Source organism: Equus caballus, chromosome 10, assembly GCF_041296265.1.
Source record: "Equus caballus isolate H_3958 breed thoroughbred chromosome 10, TB-T2T, whole genome shotgun sequence".
Classification (NCBI taxonomy): domain Eukaryota; kingdom Metazoa; phylum Chordata; class Mammalia; order Perissodactyla; family Equidae; genus Equus; species Equus caballus.
This window is the reverse complement of record NC_091693.1, coordinates 6453076-6477164: the sequence shown is the minus strand read 5'-3', so window position 1 is coordinate 6477164 and position 24089 is coordinate 6453076. Positions and strand designations below refer to the sequence as shown.

Sequence of the window (24089 nt, the reverse complement as noted above, 5' to 3'; positions counted from 1 at the left end):
ATATCCAGTTCACTGAAAAGATCAACAAAATTGACAAACCTCTAGCAAGATTAACAAATAAAGAGAGAAGACAAATGCTAGTACCAAGAATGGAACCAGGGACATCACTACAGACACTGCAGACATCAAAAAGGTAATAAAGGAACACTATGAACAACTCTACACGCGTGAATTTGACAACTCAGAGTAAATGGATCAGTTCCTCAAAAAGTACAAACGACCACAACCCATCCAATATGAATTAGATAATCTGAATGGCCCTATAACTACTAACGTAATTTAAAACCTGAAAAAGATATCTCCAAGGCCCATGTGGTTTTACTGGAGAATTTTTACCCAGCATTCAAAGAAGAATTGACACCAATTATACATGATCTCTTTCAGAAAATAGTAAGAAGAATGCTTCCCAACTCATTCTTTGAAGCCAGTATTACCCTCAAACAAAAAAAAAGAAAAGAAAAGAAGGGGCCGGCCCCACAGCTGAGTGGTTAAGTTCACTCGCTCTGCTTTGGTGGCTCAGGGTTCGCTGGTTTGGATCACGGGCGTGGACCTACACATCGCTCATCAGGCCATGCTCTGGAGGCATCCCACATAGAGGAACTAGAATGACTTGCAACTAGGATATGCAGCTATATACTGGGGCTTTGGGGAGAAAAACAAAAATTAAAAAAAGAAGATTGGCCCTGTTGCCAATCTTCCTCAAAAAAAAAAAGAAAGAAAGAAAAGAAAAATAGACAAAGATAGTATGAAAAAGGAAATGGCAGACAAATATTCCTTATGAATACAGATATAAAAATCCCTAACAAAACATTAGCAAATAGAATTCAGCAATATATAAAAAGAATTATACACTACGACCAAGTCGGAATTATTCCATGCATGCAAGCCTGGTTCAATATTTGAAAATCAGACAGTGTAATCTCATATTAATATGATATAGAGAAAAAAATAACTTGATTATATAAATTGCTGCAGAAAAAGCATTTGACAAAATTTAACACCCATTCATGATAAAAAAAAAAAAAAAAACTTTCTGAAAACTATGAATAGAGAGGAAATTCCTCAACTTGATAACCTACAAAACTTCAGCCAACATACTTAACCCTAAGAGAATGACTGCTTTCTCCCCTAACGCTGGGACAAGGCCAAGGACACCCACTCTCTCTGCTCCTGTTCAACACGGTACTGGCAGTTCTAGACAGCATGATAAGGTGGAGAAAGGCAATAAAAAAATATAGATCTGAAAAGAAGAAATAAAACCATCCCTATTTGCAGCTAACATAATGGTGTATGTAGAAAACCCTAAGGGAACAATAAAAAAAATTCTAGAACTAGTAAGCGAGTTCAGCAAGGTTGCAGAATACAAGATCAATGCAAAAGTTAGCCACATTGCTTTTCTCTTTTTTTGGTGAGGAAAATCGTCCCTAAGCTAACATCCATGCCAATCTTCCTCTGTGTTGTATGTGGGATGCCACCAGAGCATGGCTTGATGAGTGGTGTGTAGGTCTGAGCCTGCGAACCCCGGGCTGCCAAAAACTTAAAGCAGAACTCAAGAACTTAACCACTACGCCACCAGGCCAGCCCCCACATTTCTTTATAATCACAATAAACAAGTGGAAACTGAAATTTCAAATACAATTCCATTTACAGTGGCTTAAAAAGAAAGAAATACTTAGGTGTAAAAAATCTAACAAAACATATATAAGACTTGTATACTGAAAACGCAGCTGAAAAAATCAAAGACCTAAATAGTTAACACATTCATGAACTGGAAGATAACACAGTAAAGACATCAAGTCTCCTCAAATTAACACACAGATTTAAAGCAATGCCTATCAAAATCCCAGCGTGATTTTTTTGCAGCTATAGACAAGATTATTCTAAAGTTTATACAGAAAGACCAAAGAACCAGAATAGAAAACATTTGTGAAAAAGAAGAATAAAGGGGAGGAATCACTCTACCTGATTTCAAGGCTTAGTGTGAAGTAACAGACAGTAATCAACACTGTGTGGTACTGGGGGCAAGCAGATCAACGGAACAGACTAGAGAACCCAGAAACAGCCCCCACGAGCATGGCCAACTGGTTTTTGATAAAGGAGCAAAAGCAATTCAATGGAGGGAAGATAGTCCTTTCGACAAATGGTCGTGGAATGACTGGATAGCCATAGGCGAAACGTGAACCTCCACCTAAACCACATACTTTATACAAAAACTAACTCAAGTGGTTCATAGATTTACACAGGAAACATTAAACTATAAAACGTTTAGAAGGTAACATAGGAGAAAATCTTTAGGACACAAGGCCTGATGAAGAGTTCTTAGACACGAGACCAAAGCATGACCCCTGAAAATGAAAAAACTGTACTTCATGAAAATTAAAATTCTGCTCTGTGAAATCTTTGTGTTGTTAAGGAAATGAAAAGATAAATACAGACTCGGAGAAAATATTTGCAAACCACATATCTGACAAAGGACTCATATCTAGAATGAATATATAAAGAACTCTCAAAATTCAACATTAAAAAATAAATCAAACAATCCAATTAGGAGATGGGAAAAAAACACGAAGACACATTTCACCAAAGATGATATACGGATAGAAAATCATCCCATAAAAAAATAGTGCTCAGCATCACCTGCTTTTAGAGAAATGCAAATTAAGACCACAATGAGATATCACCACCACACACCTATTAGACAGGTGAAATAAGAAATAGTGGCAATTTCAAATGCTGGGAAGGATGTGCGGTAACTGAATCTTTTATATGTTGCTAGTGAGAATGTAAGATTGTCCAGCCCCTTTGGAAAACAGTCTCAGAACAGCTTCTCCAAAGGTTAACCCTGGAATGACCCTGTAACTCTGCAATTCGACACCCAGCTACACACTCTAGGGAAATGAAACAGATCCACCCAGAAATCCTAACCCAGCATTCATAGCAGCATTATCCACAAAAGTCAGAGTGGGAACAGCCCAGACGCCCAGCGATGAATGGATAAAGAAAATATGGTATACCAATACAATGAAGTATTACTTGGCAATAAAAAAAATGAAGTTCTGATAGATGCTACAAGATGGATGAACTTGAAAACGTTAAGTGAAAGAAGCCACTCGTGAAAGGCCACGTATTGTATGATTCCATTTATATGAAATGTTCAGAAAAAGAAAATCTGTAGAGACAGAAGATAGCTTTAACGGTTGCCTGGGTCTGGGGTGGAGGTGCTGAGAGGAAATGGAAGTGACCGCTGATGGGCATGAGTTTACTCTGGGGGTGATGAAATGTTCTAAAATTGAATGTGGTGATGGTTGCACAACTCTATGAATACACCTAAAACCACTGAGGTGTGCACTTTAAGGGGGTGGTTTGTATGAGCAGTTAGAAAACGGGCAAAAGACACGAAGAGACGTTTCACCAAAGAGATACACAGACAGCAAATAAGCGCATGAAAAGACGTTCAACATCACTAGCCAGTAGTGAAATGCAAATCAAGACAGTGATAAGCTATCACCACCTACACATGAGAACAGCTAAAATAAAAAATAATGACAGTACCAAATACTGGTGAGGACGCAGTGAAACTGGATCATTCATACATTGCTGGTGGGAACGCAAAATGGTACAGCTACTCTGGAAAAGAGTTTGTGAGTTTCTCGAGAAACCTACCATAAGACTTAGCAATTGTACTCGTAGGCATTTATCCCCAAGAGATGAAAACCTTATGTCCACACAAAAACCTGTACACGACTGTTCATGGCGGCTGTCTTTGTAATAGCAGAAAACTGGAAACAGCCAACGTGTCCTTCAATAGATGAATGGTTAAACAAATTGTGATATATCCACCCAGGAAGCACTATGTGGCAACAACCATCAACGAGAAACAAAGTATGGATCCAGGCAACAAGTTGGATGATTCTGAAGGCATTATACTGAGTCAAAAAAAAGTCAGTCTCAAAGGGTCACATACTGTATGATTCTTTTTATGTAACATTCTTGAAATGACAAAATGACAGAGATGCAGAACAGATTACTGGTGGCCGGGAGTTAGAGGTGGTGGGGGAAAGGGAAGTGGATGTGACTACAAGGGAGATCTTTGTGATAACGGAATAATTCTGTATCTTGGTTGCGGAGATGGTTACAAACATCCAGACGTGTGATAAAATGGTTTAGAGCTACACACACATTGTCCAATGCCGAATTCCTGGTTTTGACATTGTAGTGTAATTGTGTAAGAAGTAACCATCGGGGGGAACTGGGTGAAGGACACACAGACCTCTCTGTTCTATCTTTGCAACTTCCTGTGAATCTATAATTATTTTAAAATATAATGTCAAAAAAAAGAAAAACCACCAGCGATCTCAATGGGGGACTCCAGGCTAGGGGACAGGGTCCCAAAGGTCTCTGGCAGGGGACCCACTAGGGACTTAAAGCCCTGCCCATCACCTCAAAGGCGCGTCTGAGGCTTCACCGCACAGCTCCAGCCGGTGCTCACGGTCCTGCAAGAGCAGGAAGTCAGGCAGCAGGCTCACGGACGGGCCGTGATTTCTGAAGGCCGAGGGCTGTGCGGAGGCAGCCAGGGTGCGTGCAGGACTCCTGAGGACAGGAGATTTGGTGCCTTCACTCTTCCTTCCATCTTTTCCTCCAAAGAAGTAGATGGTCTCCGTTTTGGGTGACTTGACTGTCACACACACACACACACACACACACCAGGGATGCAGTGGAGCCAGGCAACCTGGACACTACTGTGGGCTGGGGGCTGTCAGTCCTCGCCCGGCTGTGTGCCCCTCTAGGCCCCTGCCCGGGACTGTAAGATGGGGACGATGACAGCACCCTCCTCACGGGGTGAGTGTGGTCACACATGCGATGCACTGAGCCATATGCACAGCATATGACGAGCACGGGGAAAACAGACCCGGGTTCAAACTCCAGTCCTGCCGTTTGTCAGCTATGGCCTCTCTCAGTTTCCCCTCTAGGGGTGACGACATCAGCAGTCCCAACTTCATGGGTGTGCCGTGAGAAACCCCAAGCACAGAAAGCACTTTTCGGGGTGATGGCTGTCATGCAACAAACACTCTGCAAAAGCGAGCTGTTATTACCGACATCGTCACTCGCTCTGCTTGACCAACACTCCCTGGTGACCTTGAGTCGCATGCCTCTGGCTCCTCGGCCTTTTGAGAGCAAACTGTCGTGTCTGTCACTCCTCCCCTGCCCCACTCCCCAGGGAAGGTACCCCAGGCAGACCAAGCTCCGGGGGCAGGAAGGGGTCTTCTGCTTGACGACTGCCCCACCTGCAAGCTGAGGCTGTCACCTCCTGTCCAGGGAGCAGGCTGGAGTTGAGAGTGAGGACAGTGGGGAGAGAAGGAGGTTTGGCCAATCCTGGACAGGGCTGCTAGTTGCTAACCCCAGCCCAGGGGAGGAACAGCCAGCGCTGGCCTGGAACCCTTTCATAATGGAGCCTGCCTGCCCCAGGCATGGTCCTCAGGACGCTATGCGGGGCAACCAGAAAGGGGTCATCTCAGCCAGGAGCCACCTGTGAGGTTGGTGGCATGGGAGGCACAAAGAAGTCTGCGTTGTCATGACCCTGGCCTGGAGTGGCCTGTCCTTCCCGAGAGCTGGGAGCACGAAGCCTGCTCACCTGTAATTGACTCGGCCAGACCTCATCGGGTGCGTCTGTCCCTGTCTCTCTGAGTCACTGTGTCATGGGTTCTGACATTCCTCAGCTTGGAATGCCCCGGGAAAGGGTCCCGTCAGCCGTTCCCGTCCTTGAACGTGGCCGGAGTGGAGCCCACCTGTTCTCCACCGAACCTGGTCCTCCCACTATCTCCAGCATCTAAGGACATGGCCGGTCGTCTCTTGGGCTCCTCTCTTTCCCTCCCTTCCAGCATTAGCAAGTCCTGTCAGTTCCTCCTCCAGAACAGGCCGGGACCCTGTGCCCTCTCACCGTCTCCACTTCCCCTTTTGGACGGCTGCCACGACCTCACAAGCCCTCTGCCTGTGTCTGCTGATCTCCTGGGCTCGTTGTCCACACAGCTGCCAGCGGGGTCTTTGAAACCTCGAGCCCCTCCACAGCACCCCTCGACGGGCAATTCTCCAGCAACTCCCCAGTTCACTCAGAGTGAAAGCCAGAGTCCTGAGCGTGGCCTTCCAGGCCCTCTGTGATCAGGCTGCATCACTCCACTCCGGGCAGGCTGGCTTCCTTCTTCTTCCACCGATGTAACAAGTACCTTCCCACCCTGGGCCTTTGCACCTGCTTTTGGCTTTCCCTGGACCCACATTCCCCAGAAACTGACAGAGCTCCCTCCCCCACTTCCTTCCGGCCCCGACGCAGATGACCTTTTTCTAAAACCACAGCTTAATGTCCTCCTTAGCACTTAGACCAGCTCTTGTTTATCTGATCGTCATCTGTCTCCTCCGCAGAAGGGCAGCTCCACGAGGTCAGAGAGGGTGTCTACCTGGTCACTGTGGTTCCCCTACAGCCCGGTGTAGGGGGACATGGGGCAGGTGCTCCATAAACGTGCTGACGGAACGGATGAATTCTGGGGGGAGGCCAGGAGCCGGGCGGAGAGTGACACCTGAATTCCAGACCTACCTGAGCGTCACCCCTGCACCTCAGCCTCCCCTGAGAGCTGCTCTTCGGGTCAGACCCCTTCGTTGTCTCCCCAAGTTTAGGTTTTTGCCTGTGACCTTCAGGACTTCTGTCCTGTCTGTGAACCACCTGAAATATTTTTATTTCATACGTTTCTTTAAGTCCATTCACCTGATTCTTTTTTTTTTTAACTTAGCCTCATCCTAAGCTTGTTTCCAAAAAAGTCACCAGTGTGGGTAAGCTGGTTTGCTTTGGTGCTGATATACCCTAATGAAACGTAAATATTAACGAAAAGTTGCTCCCCGCCCCTCCCCGGATCACCCGGTGGCACTTCGGGTGGCCCAGGGTGACTCTGATGTCCCTCATTGTTGACACCGCTGTGCTCCTCAGGGCAAAGTCCTCGGGGGCATGGCTACCAGGCCAGACCTGCCGGAGCCAGGGTCTGTCATCAGGGACCCGGCGTGTCAGGGCGGGGCCCCTGCGAGCGCGCAGGAGATCCGGACGAAACATCCATGTGGCTGCGTGGAGCCCCTGCTGTCCTCCGCCTCGGCTCACGCTGCTCTCCAGCCTCATTTTCAGCTCCTGGAATTCTGCCAAACACGTTCCCACCTGGGCTCTCACACAGGGTCTTCCCAGGTGACTCTCCTTCCAGCCTTCCAGCAGGACGCCTCCCGGACCCCTGACCCCTGAGACCCTCAGGCACAGGCCCTGTTTGTGCTCTCAAAGCCCTCTGTGGGTTCTCTTCCGGAGCAGGTGTCCCGCGTTGCCCTCAGGCCGTCTGCGTGGGGTCCTTCTCCCTGCAGGCCTGGAGCTTGGCGGGAAAGGGACTTGGGCAGCCTCGGGGTGGGTCCCTCCCCACTGCTCACAGCACCCGCTACCACCACGCTCTTCCTTGCTCCTGCACGTGGGCTCTCCATCCCACCCAAAGCCGCCCGTCACCCGCCCTCCCAACGCTTTGGTTAGTCCCGCCTCTCGGCCTTGACTTTGGCCTCAGTCATATTCTCTACCTCCTTCGAAAACCAGGGGAGGCCGCCTTCCTCGGAAGCGAGCTCAAATTGCCCGCAGCCCTGCAGCTCTGTTCCTACAGCGCCCTCCGCACTGTCAGTCCTGCGAGCTCTCCTTGCATTTCACTAAAACAGTAGGGCAGCACAGTGGTGAGAGCATGGGCTCTGGGGCCCGGCCTCTGGGCTCTAATCCAGGCTCCACAGTTACCAGCTAGGGGAGCCCGAGGAAGGGAGGTAACCTCTCTGTGCCTCAGTCCTTCTGGGTTCTCAAAGGCAGTCCATCACCAGTACCAGAGGACTTGTCAAAATGCAGACCGCTGGGCCCCACCCCTGAGTCTCAGACTCCGGCAGCCTGGGGTGGGGCCTGAGAATCTGCCTTTCTAACGGGTTCCTCAGTGAGACGCTGCTGGTGCAGGGACCCTGCTTTAAGAACCGTTGTCCTAGTTGCTAGGGAAGTTAAATGGAAGAAAAAGAAGAATGGAGTCCAGGGCCTGGCCGCACCGTTCTCCAGCTCTGGACCCTGGGAAAATCACCTAGCTTCTCTGAGCCCCACTGTTCTCATCCTCACAGCTTATCCTGGGGGTCCCTTCCCAGGATAACCTGAGCTTCCTGAAGGGGCTCAGCACACAGCTGGTGCCTAATTAATGTTTCTTGAACCAAAGGGAATGAAGTTTGAGAGACTGAGCTGCAAAGTGCAGCACGAATGGAGGGACGGCAGTCAAACAACACAGGCTCATGAAACATCAAGATCTGGGGTCCCCCCGACCTGCTGGGACAGGAGAGAATGTCAGTGAGTGAAGCCAGCCAGGAGTGGGACAGCAGGGAATGGTGGGGACTGTGGCATGTGGGCCCCATCAGAAGTCACCATCCCTTCAGTGAGTTGTGGCTACGTGCCAGCACGAGCCCAGTGCTGCCAGTCACTCTGACTGCGGCCAAAGCAGGAAGGAGGGTGGTTATGTGAAAACACCCAGAAGTCAAACATGGCCTGCCATGGACCAGACCCCGCCCACGGCTGCCAGCTCAGAGCGGGAGCAACTTAACGGCAGCTGTCCTGGGCTCAGGACTAGAATCCCTGGGTCCTTGTCCCCACACAGGGCTCAGCAGAGGGCAAGGAGGGGGATGGCGGGCTCCCCAAGGATGGGTCAGAATCATCAGCATCTAGACAGGCATTTGGTTCAGGGCATTTATTTCATGTCTCTCCATTCAGGCCCTGGGGCCAGGTGTGGGGCAGGAGACCAGGCAGGGGTAGCAATAAATAACACGGACAGACGGAGCTCCCCTCCAGACAGATGAGGTTAGAGGAGGTTAGAGGGGAGCCACAATGTGGGGTGAGGTGCTGGGGGGCAGGGAAGGAGGGGGAGGCCAGGCCCCGGGACCTCACCGTCACCTGCCCCAGCCCTTCCTGCCCCGGCCCCAAGACTTTGGGAGGAAGGGAGCCCACAGCCAGTGGGGGCCAGCGAGGGTCCTGAGGGGGGGTGGCCACACGGCTGCCCCCAGCTCCCTCACTTGACACGGATTTCAGCATACTCGGCCAGCTCCTCGGTCAGGGTGTAGCTGTCCTTGGTGGGTCGTTTCCCCAGATCCGAGTGGGAATAGCTCAGGTCCAGCTCTGGGGGTTCCCCCCGGAGACCCAGCAGCCTCCTCTCAGATCCCAGGCGCCTCTCGCTCTAGGAAGGAAACCCACCCATTAGAAGGATCCTGTTCCCCCTTTTCCAGATGCAAAGGCTGGAGTTGCTTGCACCCCCGCCGCTCCGGAGTTGAGCTCCGAAGCCCTGTGTGAGCCTCCTTTCTCAAGGGCCCTGGCCCAGCCACCCCACATCCCCGGGCCCACTCTGGGGTCTCTGCCTGTGTCAAGCGCCCTCCACAGCCTGAAAGGTGCCTACAAACCCCCTTCTCCAGAGCCTCTTCAACACAGGAATTGGGGGCACACAGTTCACCCCATAACGCCTTCCCAGATTACAGCCACCAGCTCAGGACCCCACCTTGCCAAACCTGCTCCAGCAAGTCCTCCCCAGTGGCTGGGTCTGGTGTGGTCCCCCTCCTCAAACTGGGAGGCCCTGCAGGTGTGACTTGGCCTTCCCTGTCATGAGCTCCATCGCCGCCCCCCAGCCCCACACGGGCCTTTGGACACACACACAGGACAGCAGCCACAGACAGACAGAAGGGAGCAGCAACGGGACAGAATAGACAAGGCCAGGAGAGCTAGGCAGGGCCAGACTTCACTGGAACCATCCTGGACGCCTGACGGGGACGCACACACATGCACGCCAGCCCCAAGGCCCGCGGAGGGCCCGGAGGTCGGCACACTGAGGCCCCAGAACCTACCTCCTGGGGCGCTCATTCCAGGGCAGAGACCTCTCTGGACTAGTGGAGAAGGAGATGCAGTCATAGACCCAGGCGGGAGGTGGGGCTTCCCTTGGGCCCCGAGCCCCAGAGCCCCCTTGTCAGCCTCAGTCTGAGCACGCCCTCCCAGGTCAGGGTCAAGCCGGCCCTCCGCACTTGCTCCCTTTCCCTCCTGAGGGGCCGGGCCCCCGCCCCTCGGCCTCCCAGCCCTCCCAGGCCCTCGGCGTGCCTAGCATCCAAGTTCTCCAGCTGGCCTGGAGCCGCGGGTCTCCGACCCTCACCTCGTACTTCTCTGGCGCCCCAGAGATTCGGAAGTCGCTGCTGAACAGGACCGGGGGGGTGTCCCCCGCCGAGAAGCTGGGGCTCTCTGTCACGTTCTTTCTGCAGGGCAGGACATGTCAGCCCCAGAGGGCTCCAGGCCTCCCTCTCCCCTCCCTGTCTGCTCCTCCATCCACCTTAGGAGCTTGGCCCAAGGGATCCCAGAGCTGCTCCCACCCATCTAAGCCAGGAGGACGGCCTCTCGGAGTGACCAGCCTCTCCCTGTCTGCCCCTGCCCAGCTCTCCATGCTTGGTGGCTGAGCATGAGCCAGCGGGCCCCGCCCTCTGCCACTGTTCAGGACCCCAGCCTGGCTCCTCGGGGGTCTCCTCAGATGCTCTGGGTCTCTGTCCCTCCTGCTGCCAGGATGTGGAGCAGGGACATTCATTCACTTTCAGGACAGCCGGTGTGGGTGTGCCACAGGGAAGGAAAACAGCAGTGACAGCCGCAGCACAGCTGTGGAAGGGGGTGTGGTGGGGCTGGGGAGCGCTTTTTTCTATGTGTGAGAAAGATTGTCCCTGAGCTAACATCTGTGGCACTCTTCCTCTATTTTGTATGAGGGATGCTGCCACAGAATGGCCCAATGAGGAGTGTGCAGGTCCACACCCAGGATCCAGATCTGGAAACCCCAGGCTGCCGAAGCAGAGCCTCACCACTTGACCACTACACCACCGGCCCAGCCCTGTGGGAAGCGTTTTTTGTTGCCACAGATATGTGTAACCAATGGGGCTTCTGGAACCAACTGTGGCTGATGCTGTGACTGCAAGCCAGGGGTAGCTGGGCTTTTCCCATCACACCGAGTGTGTGCGGGAGAGCTCCTGGGGGGCAGGAGGCCACAGCACAGGAGGGGGACAGGTAGCAAATGACTGGTGGAAAGTGCTAGGCCCAGGCACCGGCACCCCATGACTGGCAGTGGCTTGTGTTAGCAGGGCCCTGTGTCCTCCATCCAGCTGACCTGTCTCCGAGCAGAACCAGCCCTTCCCACGCACAGGGCTGCCATCCCTTGGAGACTCCCCATCCCGCATCAGCCCCGTCAGGCCACTCACTTTCTGCGTGTCTGGGTAATGTAGCAGACAATGGCAATGAGGATCGCAAAGGCCACTACGGCTCCCACGGGCCCGATCTTGGCCCACATCAGGCGGTCTGAGGACAGAGAAGACCCAGGAGCCCTCAGAGCTGCTGGTGGGAGTGGGGACACTGGGGTTCTTAGGAGACGGGCTGGGGCAGGGCTGAGAGTGACAATGTTTACACAGCTGACACGCCCTTGCAGTGACTGACTGGCCTGGAGGGCCCAGGGGAGGGGCCGGTAAAGGACAGGCAGGCTCACTCCTTGCCCACTGGAAAGGGTGTCTCTACCACTCCACCCGCCTGCAGAGCCTGACCCAGGCTGATGGTCAGCCTTGGGAGGGAGCCCCGGTCCAAAAGGAGCCCCTCTGCCCGTGGCTCCCAGCCCCTGCCACAAACTCACGGGATCCCTGGAAGGGCAGCTCTAGGCTCTTGGTGCCATAGAGGTTGTGGGAAGTGCAGATGACCCGGGGCGGGGCCTGCGCCTGGCCACGCAGCGTGAGGATGCTGGTGAGCACCAGGCCACTGCGCTCCGTGTACACGAATTCCCGCTCTGTCTCGTTCACCGTCACGTTGCGCGAGGGCAGCTCGAAGGCCACGGAGGGCTCGGGGTTGGACTTCACCACGCACAGGCACTGCACAGTGTCACGGGCCGCCGCACAGTGAGACTCCAGGAGGATCACCGGGGCGACTGCAGGGGCAAGACAGAGAGGGGGCCTCAGGGGACTCCGCGGCTGGAGGCCAAGGGCGGTGGCACTGTCTCAGAGGTGAGCTGCATTTTCTCCTCCGTGCTACCTCTCGCATCCTCTCTAACTATTTTCCTGTAGCACATGAGTGAGAGGGTGGTGCTCCCCACTCACACTCGTCCTCCAATGGCTCTGCGTCACTCAGAATAGAATCCGGATTCTCGGCCTTGGTCCACAAGGCCCCGCAGGACCTGGCCACACTAGCCTCCTCTCACCGCTCTTCCTTCCCAGGCAAGCTGTCCTCCCTGCTGTTTCTCAAGCTCCTGGAGCTGCCACCCCACCTCACCTCCCCAACACCCCCCCGCCAGGCTTTGTGTTTCTCCTGTAGCCTAGAACACTTTCCTGTGAGCTGCCCACTCACCCCTCTCTCCACGCGGATTCTGCTCAGGCACATCTCTCTCTCTGACATCTCTTCACCAACTGTCCACTCCCTGTCCGCCCGCTCGCTCAGGCTTCTCCCCAGCACTGTTCCTACCCATGTTCTCTGTTGATGTGGATGGTCCATTTTTTCCATCAAGACAGCTCCTACTCTGTCTCCACTCTGTCCTCCACATTTGCAACGTGCCTTGCACACAGCAGGAGCTCTGGGAAGACTGGAGGGGCGAGCTGCTGAATTCTGCCCACTCCCCTTCCAAGCCATCCTGCAGATGCCGTGCGCCCGCGCCTGGAGCCCCCTGACAGCCTGACCTCCCTCCCTCCTGGGATGCCTCAGTGCCACTGGCACCAAACACCACTGCCACCAAGACAGTTTTGTTGAGCTTTGCTTTGCTGCCTTTTGTATTACAAAAACAGTACTGGTGTGGGGTTTTTTTTCTCTCATTTTCCAAAATATGAAATGATGGAACACTGAATGTTGCTTTTTTAAATTATATCCTCTTTCCTGCCTGGACAGTCAGGCACTCCGCTTTGCTCGCTCTAGACTGAGCTCTGGTTCTCAGTTCTGAGCAAACCCACTTACACATGGGCTAGAGACCCTCGGCCCACTCACCCAACTTATTTTTGATTTCCAGCAAAAAAGAATATGCAGGTAACAGTGATGGGCCAGGGGGCCATCTGACCAGACATATCTGCATAGAGTTGATTCCAACTGGCATCTCAATGTGTACCTGTATCTAAGTCTGGTAAATTAAAAATTATGTACCCCAAATTCTCTTTAGCCAGACATGTGCTGTGCTTGCTGCAGTGTTAGCAAATTAACACACCACAGAACAAATCAGTAAAACTGACAGCAATTAAATTTTTTTTTGTGGAGGAAGATTTGCCCTGAGCTAACATCCATTGCCAGTCCTCCTCTTTTTTTCGCTTGAGGAAGATTCACCCTGAGCTAACACCTGTGCCAGTCTTCCTCTATTTTGCATGTGGGTCGCCACCACAGCCTGACTGATGGGTAGAGAAGGTCCACACCCGGGATTTGAATTTGCAAACCCGGGCTGTGGAAGCAGAGCATGCGGAATTTTAATCCCTGGGCCACAGGCCGGCCCCTATTAAATTTTTTTAAAACCCTTCCATTCAAGACCCCACCACTGTTACTCTGGTGACAACTCCCACCGTAGATGCTGTGGGAAGGCTGACTCCCTGCCTGCCTGGACTCATTATCTTCATAGCTTTGTGAGCAGCCTGGGAGACCTACAAACCCTGAGTGACGCTAAACAAACGCCAACTGCCACAAGGAATGGGGTGTTCGGGGTTTGGCTTGAATCCCAGCTCTGCTCTCTGCTGGCTGGGTGGCCCCGATCAGGCCCTCAGCTTCTCTGGGCCTACAAGACGGGTTCCCATCTGTGCGAACAGGGGCGATGGTCCTTAACTAGCCAGGGGCTGCGGGGACTCAGAAGACGGGCCCGCGAGTGCCTTGTAAAGGCTCCACATCCCACCCAAGGGCTTGTGATCAGAGAACTAGAACCATCCCAGCAGAGGGCGCACGTGAGCGAAGCCGCCGCCCCGGGAACGCGCCGCGGACCATACCCGGCCTGGAGGCCGCGGGGAGGATGCGCGGGAAATGCAGTGACATCTAAGACTCCTGGAGCACACAGCACGCGGCAGGCGCTGTGGGCCCCCTGTAACTTCCTTAGTCTTCGCAACAATCTTTGGGGTAGGATACTGTTGTCACACCCGTTTTTCGGAGGAGAGAAGTAAGACTCAGCAGGGGGAAGCACTTGTCTGGGGTCGTGCAGCGGGACGAGACAGCTAGGATTCCCACCCAGGTGCATTCAGCTCCGTCGGGTGCCGGACACCAGTAACACCTCGGTTTCTTCTATGAAACTGGGGTAAAGAACAGTCCCCTCCCCCAATCTGAGGCCGCACCCCCAGAGCGCAAGCTCTCTAACACAAGCTTGGCGAAACGTGAGGGGCTCAGCTGGTGGGGGGGCGGGGGGGCGGACTGGTGGCTCAGAGCTCCTTAGCTCCTGCAGATCGAAGGACTGACACTCCAAATTCGTTTGTTTTCAGACGCTGCCAGATGAGTGAGGCCGTGGGTGCCAAGGGCTGTGGGGGAGGTGAAGTAGCCAGAGGTTTAAGAGCTGGGCAGACCGGAGTCCAGAACAATCCTGGCTCTGCAGCCTTCCTAGCTGCCCGGCCTTGGGGAATCTGACCGTCAGTTAAGGGGATGATGGTAACACACACCTGCTTCCCAGGGTGACACAGGGCTCAGCCAAGTCACACCCCCAGAGGATGTAATGCCCGCCCAGAGCAGGCCCTTAAGGGACGCTTGCTGCCCCCACCCTCATCGCACGGGAGGGCCTGTGACTGAAGACATCCGTGAGATGCTGTGTGTGTGCAGAGAAGGTCACAAACGTGCCTGAGGATGAAAGTAGCGGAGCAGTGGCAGCCTCTCTGGGAACACTCTATGCACTGCACACATACAGAGTACTGAGTAGGACTGTGCCCAACACCTTCTGGCAAACTCGTGTGTTAGGGACCATTGTAGGTGGAGTAACTGAGGCCAGCAGTGGGGACATTTGGAGACTAGTGTGAGAGGCCAGGTTGGAGCAGAGGAGGAAGCAGGGGAAATGGAAATAGGAGGTGACATTCCAGAGGGAACTGCTGGAGGAGGGGAGCTATGGCTCGGAGTGAATGGATGGGGGTTTGGGGGGTGGGGGTCTGTCCAGGGAGAGGGAGGACAGGAGAGGCGCTGGTCAGCAGTGGAACGAAGAGTTTCATTGCCAAGATAATTAGTTTTCATGAGCATCCATCTCATCTCTCTGGCTACACTGTATCTGCTAATAAGCTCGGTGTGCGGCCGGCCTGGTGGCATAGTGGTTAAGATTGCATGCTCCACTTCAGCAGTCCAGGGTTCATGGGTTCGGATCCCTGATGTGGACCTGGCACCACTCATCAAGCCATGCTTTGATGGCGAACCATACACAAAATAGAGGAAGATTGGCACAGATGTTAGCTCAGGGCCAATCTTCCTCACCAAAAGATAAAATAAGCTCAGTGTCCTCTTGGAGCTATCTCCCACCTCCCACAGAGCCACATAGCCCTTTGCACATAACGACTGCTTGATCAACGCATTCTGATGCAATAATGTAGGATGAGGTCAACTTTGGGCAGTACAGAAGAGTGGAACCACACTGCCTGGATTCGAACCTCAAATTCTGCCCTTTTCTGGCTGTGTGACCTTGGGCAAGTGGCATAACCTCTCTGGGCTTTCCTTTTCTGAAAACTGGGGACAGTACTAGAACTTCCCTCATAGGGCAGTCATGAGGATGAAACGAGTGGGTCCCAGAACAAAGCTGCTAACGGTCCCTGGTACAAAGTGGTGCTGTACAAGGGTTAGATGTCATGGTGATTGTTTTAGTTCATGCAAAGGGGCAGCGGCCACAGGCTCCAGAAATCTCCTCTGTCAAAAGCCCACCACAGGATGTGGGGACACAGTATCCTGAGGTGGGACTTTGATTTTCTTGCTGTGGACTGAGCTTCTCTGCCTTCCCCATCCTCGTCTGCTGGAGCAAAACCACTGCTTGGGTGGGATGCTCCCAGGAACCCAGGGGTCCCCCGATGAACCATTCACCTGGGGCGGGGCATGGAGGGCTCAAGTCCGGCCTGCTCTCGGGGGCAGGGGTGGAGAGGGGAGTACTCACACTCCACGGAGAGGTTGAAGGCGGTGGCCCTCTGGCCATATTGGTTCTCGGCGACGCACCAGTACTCGCCGTCGTCCTCGGGCGTGACGGCCGGCAGCTCCAGCTGCAGCTCGCTCTCGTAGATGACGGTGGCCAGAATCTGCTTTTCCTTGAAGATGGTGAGAATCGGATCCGGGTTGCTCTGTGTGGAGCACGAGATGGAGACCGTCTCCCCCTCCACGGCCACCACTGTCCCGTTCACCGTCGGCTTCCAGGGTGCATCTGGCGGGCAGAACAGGATGCTGATGGTCAGACGCCAGGAGTGCTTCTTCTGCCAGCCAGCTCCCACCCCAACTGTGACCCCAGACTCCCCAGTCCTAGCACACCAGCTCAGGATGGCTCAGATAACTCCAGCCTGGCCGTCCTGTTTCCAAGAACAGGGACTCCGCAGCCACGGTGTTGCTGCTTGAATCCCGGCTCTTCCCCTTCCCAGCCGTGTGTATCTGAGCCATGTCTTAACCTCTCTGGGCCTCATTTTCCTTATCTGGGAAGTGCGCTTACTAATAGTCCCAACCTCATAGGGGTCACTGAGAACCCTAAGTGACAGGCAGGTGGATGAAGAGCCCTGCCCATGCGGGTGGACTCTCGATAAGTGCACAAAATGTCGAGCTGGCCAGATGGGGTAAGTACTTTGGAGAAAAACAAACAGGAGGGCATGGGAAGTCAGAGCAGTTACAGCTTGAACTAGGAGGGTGAGGGAAGCCTTCCATGCAGCTGAGGCAGTGGGTGGGAGCCGGCTGGGGGACGCTGGGGGAGAGGATGTGTGTAAAGCACTCAGAAACTGCTGAGTAAATGTTGGCTGTGGCTGTCATGATTATCATCCCCAGCCCCGGGCGTTTTGCCTCAATAAATATTTGTGAATGAATGAATGAATGACCTCTCCTTGGTTCCTTCCTGTCTGACCAGCCCCCTCCCCCAGGGCCCATAATGGACATGTTGCACACCACCAGCTGGAGGAGACCTGGGGTCCCCTCCACCGTCCCGTGAGAAGTGCAATGGGCTTGTTTTAAAATGCAGATTCCTGGGGCCGGGCCAGATCTGCTCCCAGACCAGCCAGGGCAGCCCCAGCACATAGCAGACTTTCCTGGGTGGTGGGGACCATGTCTGTCTCTTCTCCTCTTGTCCCAGCCATGAGAGTGGTGCAGACTAGTGTCAAAGGTACTTGTGGAAAGAATGAAGGAAGGTCTTGACCTGCAGCCCCTCTCCATCTTCCCCTCAACCGCCTTGTGTCCCTGACCACCCCGGGGGCGGGGGGGGGGGGCGGGAGGGCGGGGCCCCTAATCTCTCCACCTCAGGGCCAGGGCCAGTGCCAGGTGTGCGTGCACTGGGCAGCGACTCACACATGACACTGAGCCCCACGGTGCGGTTGTCCTGGCCGTAGGCGTTCTCTGCTAGGCAGGCATAGACGCCGTCCTCCTGGGGGGTCACCTCGTCCAGCTCCAGGAACAGGCTCTCGGCCACGGCCTCCCGGAGCACCACGCCGTCGCGCATCCAGGTCAGCAGCGGCGGCGGGTTACTGTCGGCCCCGCAGAGCAGGCTGACGTGGGAACCCTCGATGGCCTCCACCGAGGAGTTCATCTCCACAATCAGCGGGGGGTCTGAGGCCCGGGACACAGCCGGTCAGCGGGCAGGTGCGCAGGCCCCGCCCCCAGCCCGCCCCATCCAGGTCCCGCCCCCCCGGTCGCACCCAGGCTCACACTTGACGTCCAGGCTGGCGTAGCCCTCGAACTGCAGGGTGGTGTTGGGGAAGGAGGCCTGGCAGCCCAGCCGGTGGCCGTTGGCCTCCCTGGTGGGCACAAAGTGCAGCAGCGACACCTGCACCCAGGTGCCCTCGTCCTCGCGCAGCCGCCCCAGCACAGCTGGCTCCCCCAGCCCCTCATGGCCCAGCCAGCTCAGCTCCGGGCGCAGCTCGGGGCAGTTGTCAGGCACCATGCAGCTGACCTCCACTTCCGTGCCTGCCACCACCTCTGGGGGGAGCACGATGTTGGGGGTGTCTATGGGAGATGGGAGGAAGGAGGGTGGAGGAAGCAGCACTGGGCTATGGGACCCCCCACCTCGTCCAACTCCATTCCTGGTCCCTGGTCCCCTCCCGGTCCTTGGATGCAGAATTCCCCACAACCTCCTTTCCTCTGGTTATCCTTCACCCAGTAGCCCCAGAGACCCAGCCACGGGTGTAATAATCATGGGAATAACGATGTCGAGGTCTGAGCACCTACAGTGTTTAACTCGCCCCATCTTTCCAGCCACGCTAGAACGTGGGTAACAGTGTTTTGCTCATTTTGCACATGAGGAAACTGAGGTCCCAGCTGGGATGGGGTAAACTGGGCTCACACCCTGCCACACTGGCTCGTCCTCTGCTCTCTGAACACCACGCTATGCTCCTTCAGAAACCCCTCGCCTTCCCCATGTTTGCTTTCCTTCCACCTGTGTGCATGAGTGTGTGGGAGCGTGAGCATGTGTCCTGGAGATTTGTCTCTGTCTGGCTGTGCCTGCGGGATCTCTTTCGGCATCAGGGCTGTAATCTGGCTCCTCATATAGACTCGGTGCTGATGGGGAACCCTAGTGAAGGGCTTCAGGGTGCAAGGCCCCTCAGCTGGCCCTGCGCTGAGCGCTTGACACCCATTCACTCACTGCTCTTGTCCCCAGTTTACAGAAAGGGAAAGCAAGGCCCAGAGAAGTTTAGTAACTTGCCCACAACCATCCAGCTAATGCAGGAGTCCAGAGGCCTCCTGCTAAGCCCTGGGCCCCACTGCCCTTCTCCCAGGTGTTTCCAGAAGAGTTGGGGCACCGCTTTTCCTCTGCGGGCAGCAACATTACTTGGGACCCTGCTTCGGTCATCTCTGTCATCTGCCTGGTCAGTGTGGGCATTGGGATTCGCACCCCCCAGCCAAACCAACAATTCCCTGGATCTACCCTCAGACCTCCCTGGAAGGACCCCCCACTGCCCTGGCGCTGCCCTGGCCCAGCCTCAGGGGACTCACTGATGATGTCCAGGACGCTGTGCTCAGAGAAGGTATACTGGTTGTAACCGCCGAGGTCCCCGCGGAAGTAGTACTTGCCACCCAGCTCCGGGCTGAGGCTGCTGAGCAGGAGGGTGCAGTTGCGCAGGCCCAGGTCCCCCAGCAGGCGGCTGCGGCCCTGGAAGCTCTCATGGACCACCTGGGTGCGTGACTTGAACACCACTGGGGGGTAGTTTTTCGGGTAGGGGCTGTTGAAGTACCAGACGCCATGCACGACAGCCGGCCGCAGCTCATCAGGGAAATCGAAGCGACAGGGAATGGAGACGCACGTGCCCTCAAAGGCCGAGATGGACGAGGGCATCCAGGCACCCCAGTGACCCCCGCGGGAGGCTGTGGGGGAGCAGGACCACTGAAGCGGAGGAGCACGTCCTGCCTGGATCCCCCCACACACTCCCTTCACCTGCTGCTGGCCTGTGGGTCCAGGGACCCACAAAAATGACCCAGCCTGCTCAGGGGCCGGGGCCCCAGCATCCCCAGCATCCCCAGCATCCGCAGTATCCCCAGCATCCCCAGCATCTGCAGCATCCGCAGCATCCCCAGCAGCCACAGCATCCCAAGCATCCCCAGTCATTACCTGAAATCATAATCCAAAACAGGGGCAGTGCCGTGAGAAATATCATTCTGTGCAAGTGAGCGATGGCTGGAGGAGGGAGAGGAGAGGGTTAGAGGCCAGGGGAAGAAAGGTGCGTCCATGAAGGCTTCAGGGAGGGGCCTGTTCAGGGTTAGCGCTGCTGCGACTGTTATTTGTGATGACAAATGCTTCTCTGGCATCACCCGGGTACCAGCCCTCCATGCTTCACGCTGTTGTGTTAATTCATTTGATCTCTTTGAGGTAGGTGCAATTATTATCTTCATTTTATAGCTGAGGTCCAGAGAGGTTAAGAAACATGCCCAAGACCACACAGCTGGTAAGTGACAGACTAGGATTCAAGCCCTATCTGCCTGGCCCCAGGACTGCAGACTTAACAGCCCCACTGTCCTGTCTCTGTGTGGCAGTGACATGCCGATAATTATCTTCATCAGCATCATGCCCCTGGGGGGCTCCAGAAAGTAAGGACAGAGCAAAGGCCGGCCCAGCAACAGGAAGCAGGGGAAGCCGGGAGGAAGGAGAAGTCAGAACCCCATCCCTCACCTCAGCCTCCCTGAGTTGGGAATGTCTTCTGGTTCCTCTTGAAGCTGTCAGCCAGCCGACCTGGAACAAGAGTCAGACAGGTGCGAGGGGCCCAGCTTTCAGCATCCACTATGAGTTGTGGCCTGTCATCAGGCTGCCCATGTGATCTCTGGTGCTCAAGGATGCTCGGCTCCCTCCCACACAGCCTCGAAGCTGCTCTGTGGTCAACCCGCCCCCCACCCCCAGCAGCAATGGAGGAGAACTGTGGGGAAGGAAAGGGGAGCAGCAGAGTATTGGGGTGGGGGGAGGCAGGGGCTGCGGTGAGTGGGGTCAGGGACAGAAGTCCCACGGCCGAGGCCTGGGGGTGGCAGGCAGGGACCCAGCCCATCAATGACTGGGCTTCATAGCATCAGCATTCCCAACATGCCACGTGAATTCCTGCCGCCCTCTCCCACCCCACAAATGGCCCCTGGTGTCCCCACCCTCAACAGAGGCCAGTGCCCGGCACAAAAGGGCCCTGTTCCCTCAGGGAGAGGGTGCCTTATCCTGGGGGGCTTCTCGGGGCTGAGAGAAGATCAGGCACTCCTGGCCGGGCTCGGAGTGGGGCCAGGGCAGACCAGGGCTGGGAGTCAGCGAGCCCCTGGCACCCGGCTGCTCCGTGGGTCGCCCCAGGGTTGGAGCCAGGGTTTCCAAGTGGCTGCCTTTCCCGGCCTTGGGCGTCCTCTTCCCACAGACACAGACGCAAGCACAGTCAGACACAGGCAAATGCTGCTATGAGATGTGACAGATCCAGACTCAGCCCGAAGGAGCAGGCTCACACGACACTCACGCGGACACCCGGTCAAGGCCCTGCACACGGATGGGGCCGAGTCCCCTGTGCCCACAGAAGCAGCTCTGCACTGCCCTCCCTCCAGTCACGGCGCCCCTGGACCCACATGGCACGGCGTGCGGGCACACACCGACCTGCCTGCGCACCATGCTCACAACAACGCGTGGACCTGCGCACACACACCGGGGTATAGCTAAGGGCAGGCCCCCAACGTGCTGATGGACACATGGCAGATGGCGCCCTTGCACCTGCGACAGGATGGTACAGGAGAGGGACACGGGTGAGGGCCAGCCACAGTAGGGCAGGTGTGTGAAACAAGTATGAAGACCAGGCATTCTTAATGGGGGTGAAAAGCAGTTCTTGGGGTGGGGACCAGAAAAGTCTTAGCTATCACAGTGATTTGCGACTCTCTAAAGTGTCGCAGCACATGCACAGCTACACAGTCTGTCTGTGGCATTACAATTTTAGCTGGGGAGTGAGATTGGGGAAAACAGGTCTAAAAATTTTCCTTAGTGGAGCGTGATGAAAAAGAGGTTGGGAAACACTGATATAGGTTAAGACTCACCCAGGGGAGGTGCACACGCACGTGCATGTGTGTGCAAACACACACACCTGTTGTGTGCCCAGGTGCTGGACCGTAATCACTCACAGCCCACTGCCCCCACCCCCTCCCAGGTGGCAGGATGCAGGTGTCTGATCACCTGGGCATCCTTCCGCTCTTCACCCAGCCCCAGACAACTTCCACCCCGTCTGCTCCAAACCAGGGAGCCCTGGGGCAGCTGTTCCTGCACAACCTCCCCCGCAAGGGGTGCCGAGGAGGCCCTTTGTTCTTCCTCTCTGTTGGTTCTTCCCAAAGGCCCCTCACTGTGCCTGCCATGGTCCCAGCCCATCCCCAAAACAGTTCTAAGCATCACCCTCCCGCATCCTAAATTAGCGGCCGTTCACAGTGACATTTGTGACCCAGGCCACTTTGCCCGGCAAGTGCTGCTCTCCCCCATCCCCGGGTCCTCTGCTCTCCCCCATCCCTGGGTCCTCTGCTCTCCCCCATCCCCGGGTCCTCTGCTCTCCCCCATCCCCTGGGTCCTCTGCTCTCCCCCATCCCCAGGGTCCTCTGCTCTCCCCCATCCCCGGGTCCTCTGCTCTCCCCCATCCCCGGGTCCTCTGCTCTCCTCCATCCCTGGGTCCTCTGCTCTCCCCCATCCCCGGGTCCTCTGTTCTCCCCCATCCTCCGGCCCCCTCGGCTGCAGGACTCACTCGATGCTCTTGCTTCTGCACCCTCTGCTCCGCCGGCCCAGCTCGCATTCCCTGGCCTCCCAGGGTCTAGGCCCCCACTTGCCAGCCCCTCCTCTCCCCCCCGGGTGCCAGGGGCCGCCTGCCTCCAGGGCCCAGCTCCTCCCTGTCCCTGGGGGAGGGGGGCACAAAGGGGCCCTTGTCACCATCTCTGGAACTGGGCAGCCTGACGCCTGGGTTCTACTAGCTCCTTCCTGGAGGGGATGGGGGGCGAGTGCCTCACTTGCTCCTCTTCCCCCAGCACCGTGCACCCTGGCTCTGGGGCCCTGGGAGGGCATGCTCCTGTCTCTAGGAGTCTGTGGCTGAGAAGCAGAGGCGTTGTCCTCAGCGTCTAGGGCATCTTGGTGGCAACATTAGGTCTAACTCCAGTTCTGAGAGGCCACAGAGGCCAGTGTGGGCAGGAGGAGGAGACAAGACCTTCCAACTCTGGGCTTCAGTGTCACCTCTACCCTCTCTAGAGTCACTTCCCTGAGTCACCTTTAGGGCTGGCATCTGGTCTGTTTTCTTCTAGGCTCTCCTTGCCATGGGCAGCCACCTTATGCATTGACTGTCTCCTCTCCTGAGAGCATGACTCCGGGAGGCCAGGCCGTGCCTGCCGTTTCTCCACCTCTCTTGCGTGTTGAATGGCTCCTGGCACAGGGCTAGGTCATAAACGCAGAGCGGGGGCCTGAGTGTGTTCCTCAGGTCCCCCATGGCATTTCTGACTGGAGGTCTTTGCACCGCTCCTCCCTCTGGGAACACTTGTCTGCCCCAGCCCACCTCCCACACCACTGCAGCCACAGGCTCCCAGCTGGGATGTCGCTTCCTCTGGAAGCCCACCCTGCCCTTCTCTCCAGGCCAAGCCCCTCCATTTAAATGCTGCCTGGTCCTGTCCTCAGCACATGGGCTGGCCAACCTGCGCTGTCCACCAGCGTGGGAGATCTCAGAGGGCAGGCTTTCTGCATGTCCGCCTGTCTGTCTGTCCTGTTCACCTGGGTCTCTGGAATAGTGCTTGGTGCACAGAGAGTGCTCCACAGTGGCCCTCCTGCAACCCCAGCCCCTCCCTTTGGTCACAACCTCTGCAAGGTGGTGGGGGGAGCTGGTGGCGGTGTAATTAAGGGGAGTAGTCATTTGACCATGAGCTGTTCTGAGGGCATCTTCTGTCCTCCTTCAGGCCACAGCATGGGGCAGGAGGGAGGGTCCTTTCTCCCGAGGGAGAACCCGGCGTGGTGAGGGTTGAGGGGCGGGGAAATCCCTCAGCCCTGGGAGTGAGGAGTCAGAGAAGGCTGGAGGAAGGGGGAGGGGAGTCCCACCCCCACCTCGGGCTTCATGATGTCAGACTCTGCCCGTGCCTTTCCCAGCCAGGGACAAAGGCCCATTGAGAGTCGGGTGGGGCTTGAACGCCTGGGTCCCAGAGAAGACGGGGGCCTGGTGCCTGGGCTTCAGGGGAGGACATGACTGAGATCCTGGGGTGCTCGTATGTCACAGCCTTCAGCGTCAGTGCCAGCCGCCTCGAGGTCGTGTGCCTGTGCAGCGTGAGGTCCATCTCTCCATGTGTGAACAGAAGGCTGTCACGGGGGGCAGAGGCACAGCGGGGGCGTCCCACAGAGAGTGCTGGCAACTCTCACTGGAGTCTGGAATCTCGGGGCTCCAGACCACAGGAGGACTGGGAAGCACACATGGCC

At 55.7% G+C, this 24089-nt stretch overlaps 1 protein-coding gene across 2 annotated transcripts; it reads right to left on the bottom strand.

Moving 5' to 3' along the window:
* Positions 1-8756: 8756 nt before the first annotated feature.
* Positions 8757-22584, bottom strand: MAG (myelin associated glycoprotein). Of its 2 annotated transcripts, XM_014733170.3 has the most exons (12): positions 22390-22489; positions 20328-20387; positions 19770-19835; positions 19157-19525; positions 17873-18169; positions 17516-17773; positions 16137-16397; positions 11715-12002; positions 11293-11389; positions 10212-10311; positions 9913-9951; positions 8757-9254 (listed from the first exon to the last, which is right to left on the bottom strand). In XM_014733170.3, the coding sequence occupies exons 3-11, from the start codon at positions 19813-19815 to the stop codon at positions 9925-9927; spliced, it is 1743 nt and encodes a 580-aa protein (XP_014588656.1). In that variant the 5' UTR covers positions 19816-19835; positions 20328-20387; positions 22390-22489; the 3' UTR covers positions 8757-9254; positions 9913-9924. The 2 variants fall into 2 exon arrangements, with proteins under 2 accessions (XP_014588656.1, XP_001491688.1); XM_001491638.6 differs by lacking the exon at positions 9913-9951 and having other exon boundaries at positions 22390-22584.
* Between the last annotated feature and the right edge of the window lie 1505 nt (positions 22585-24089).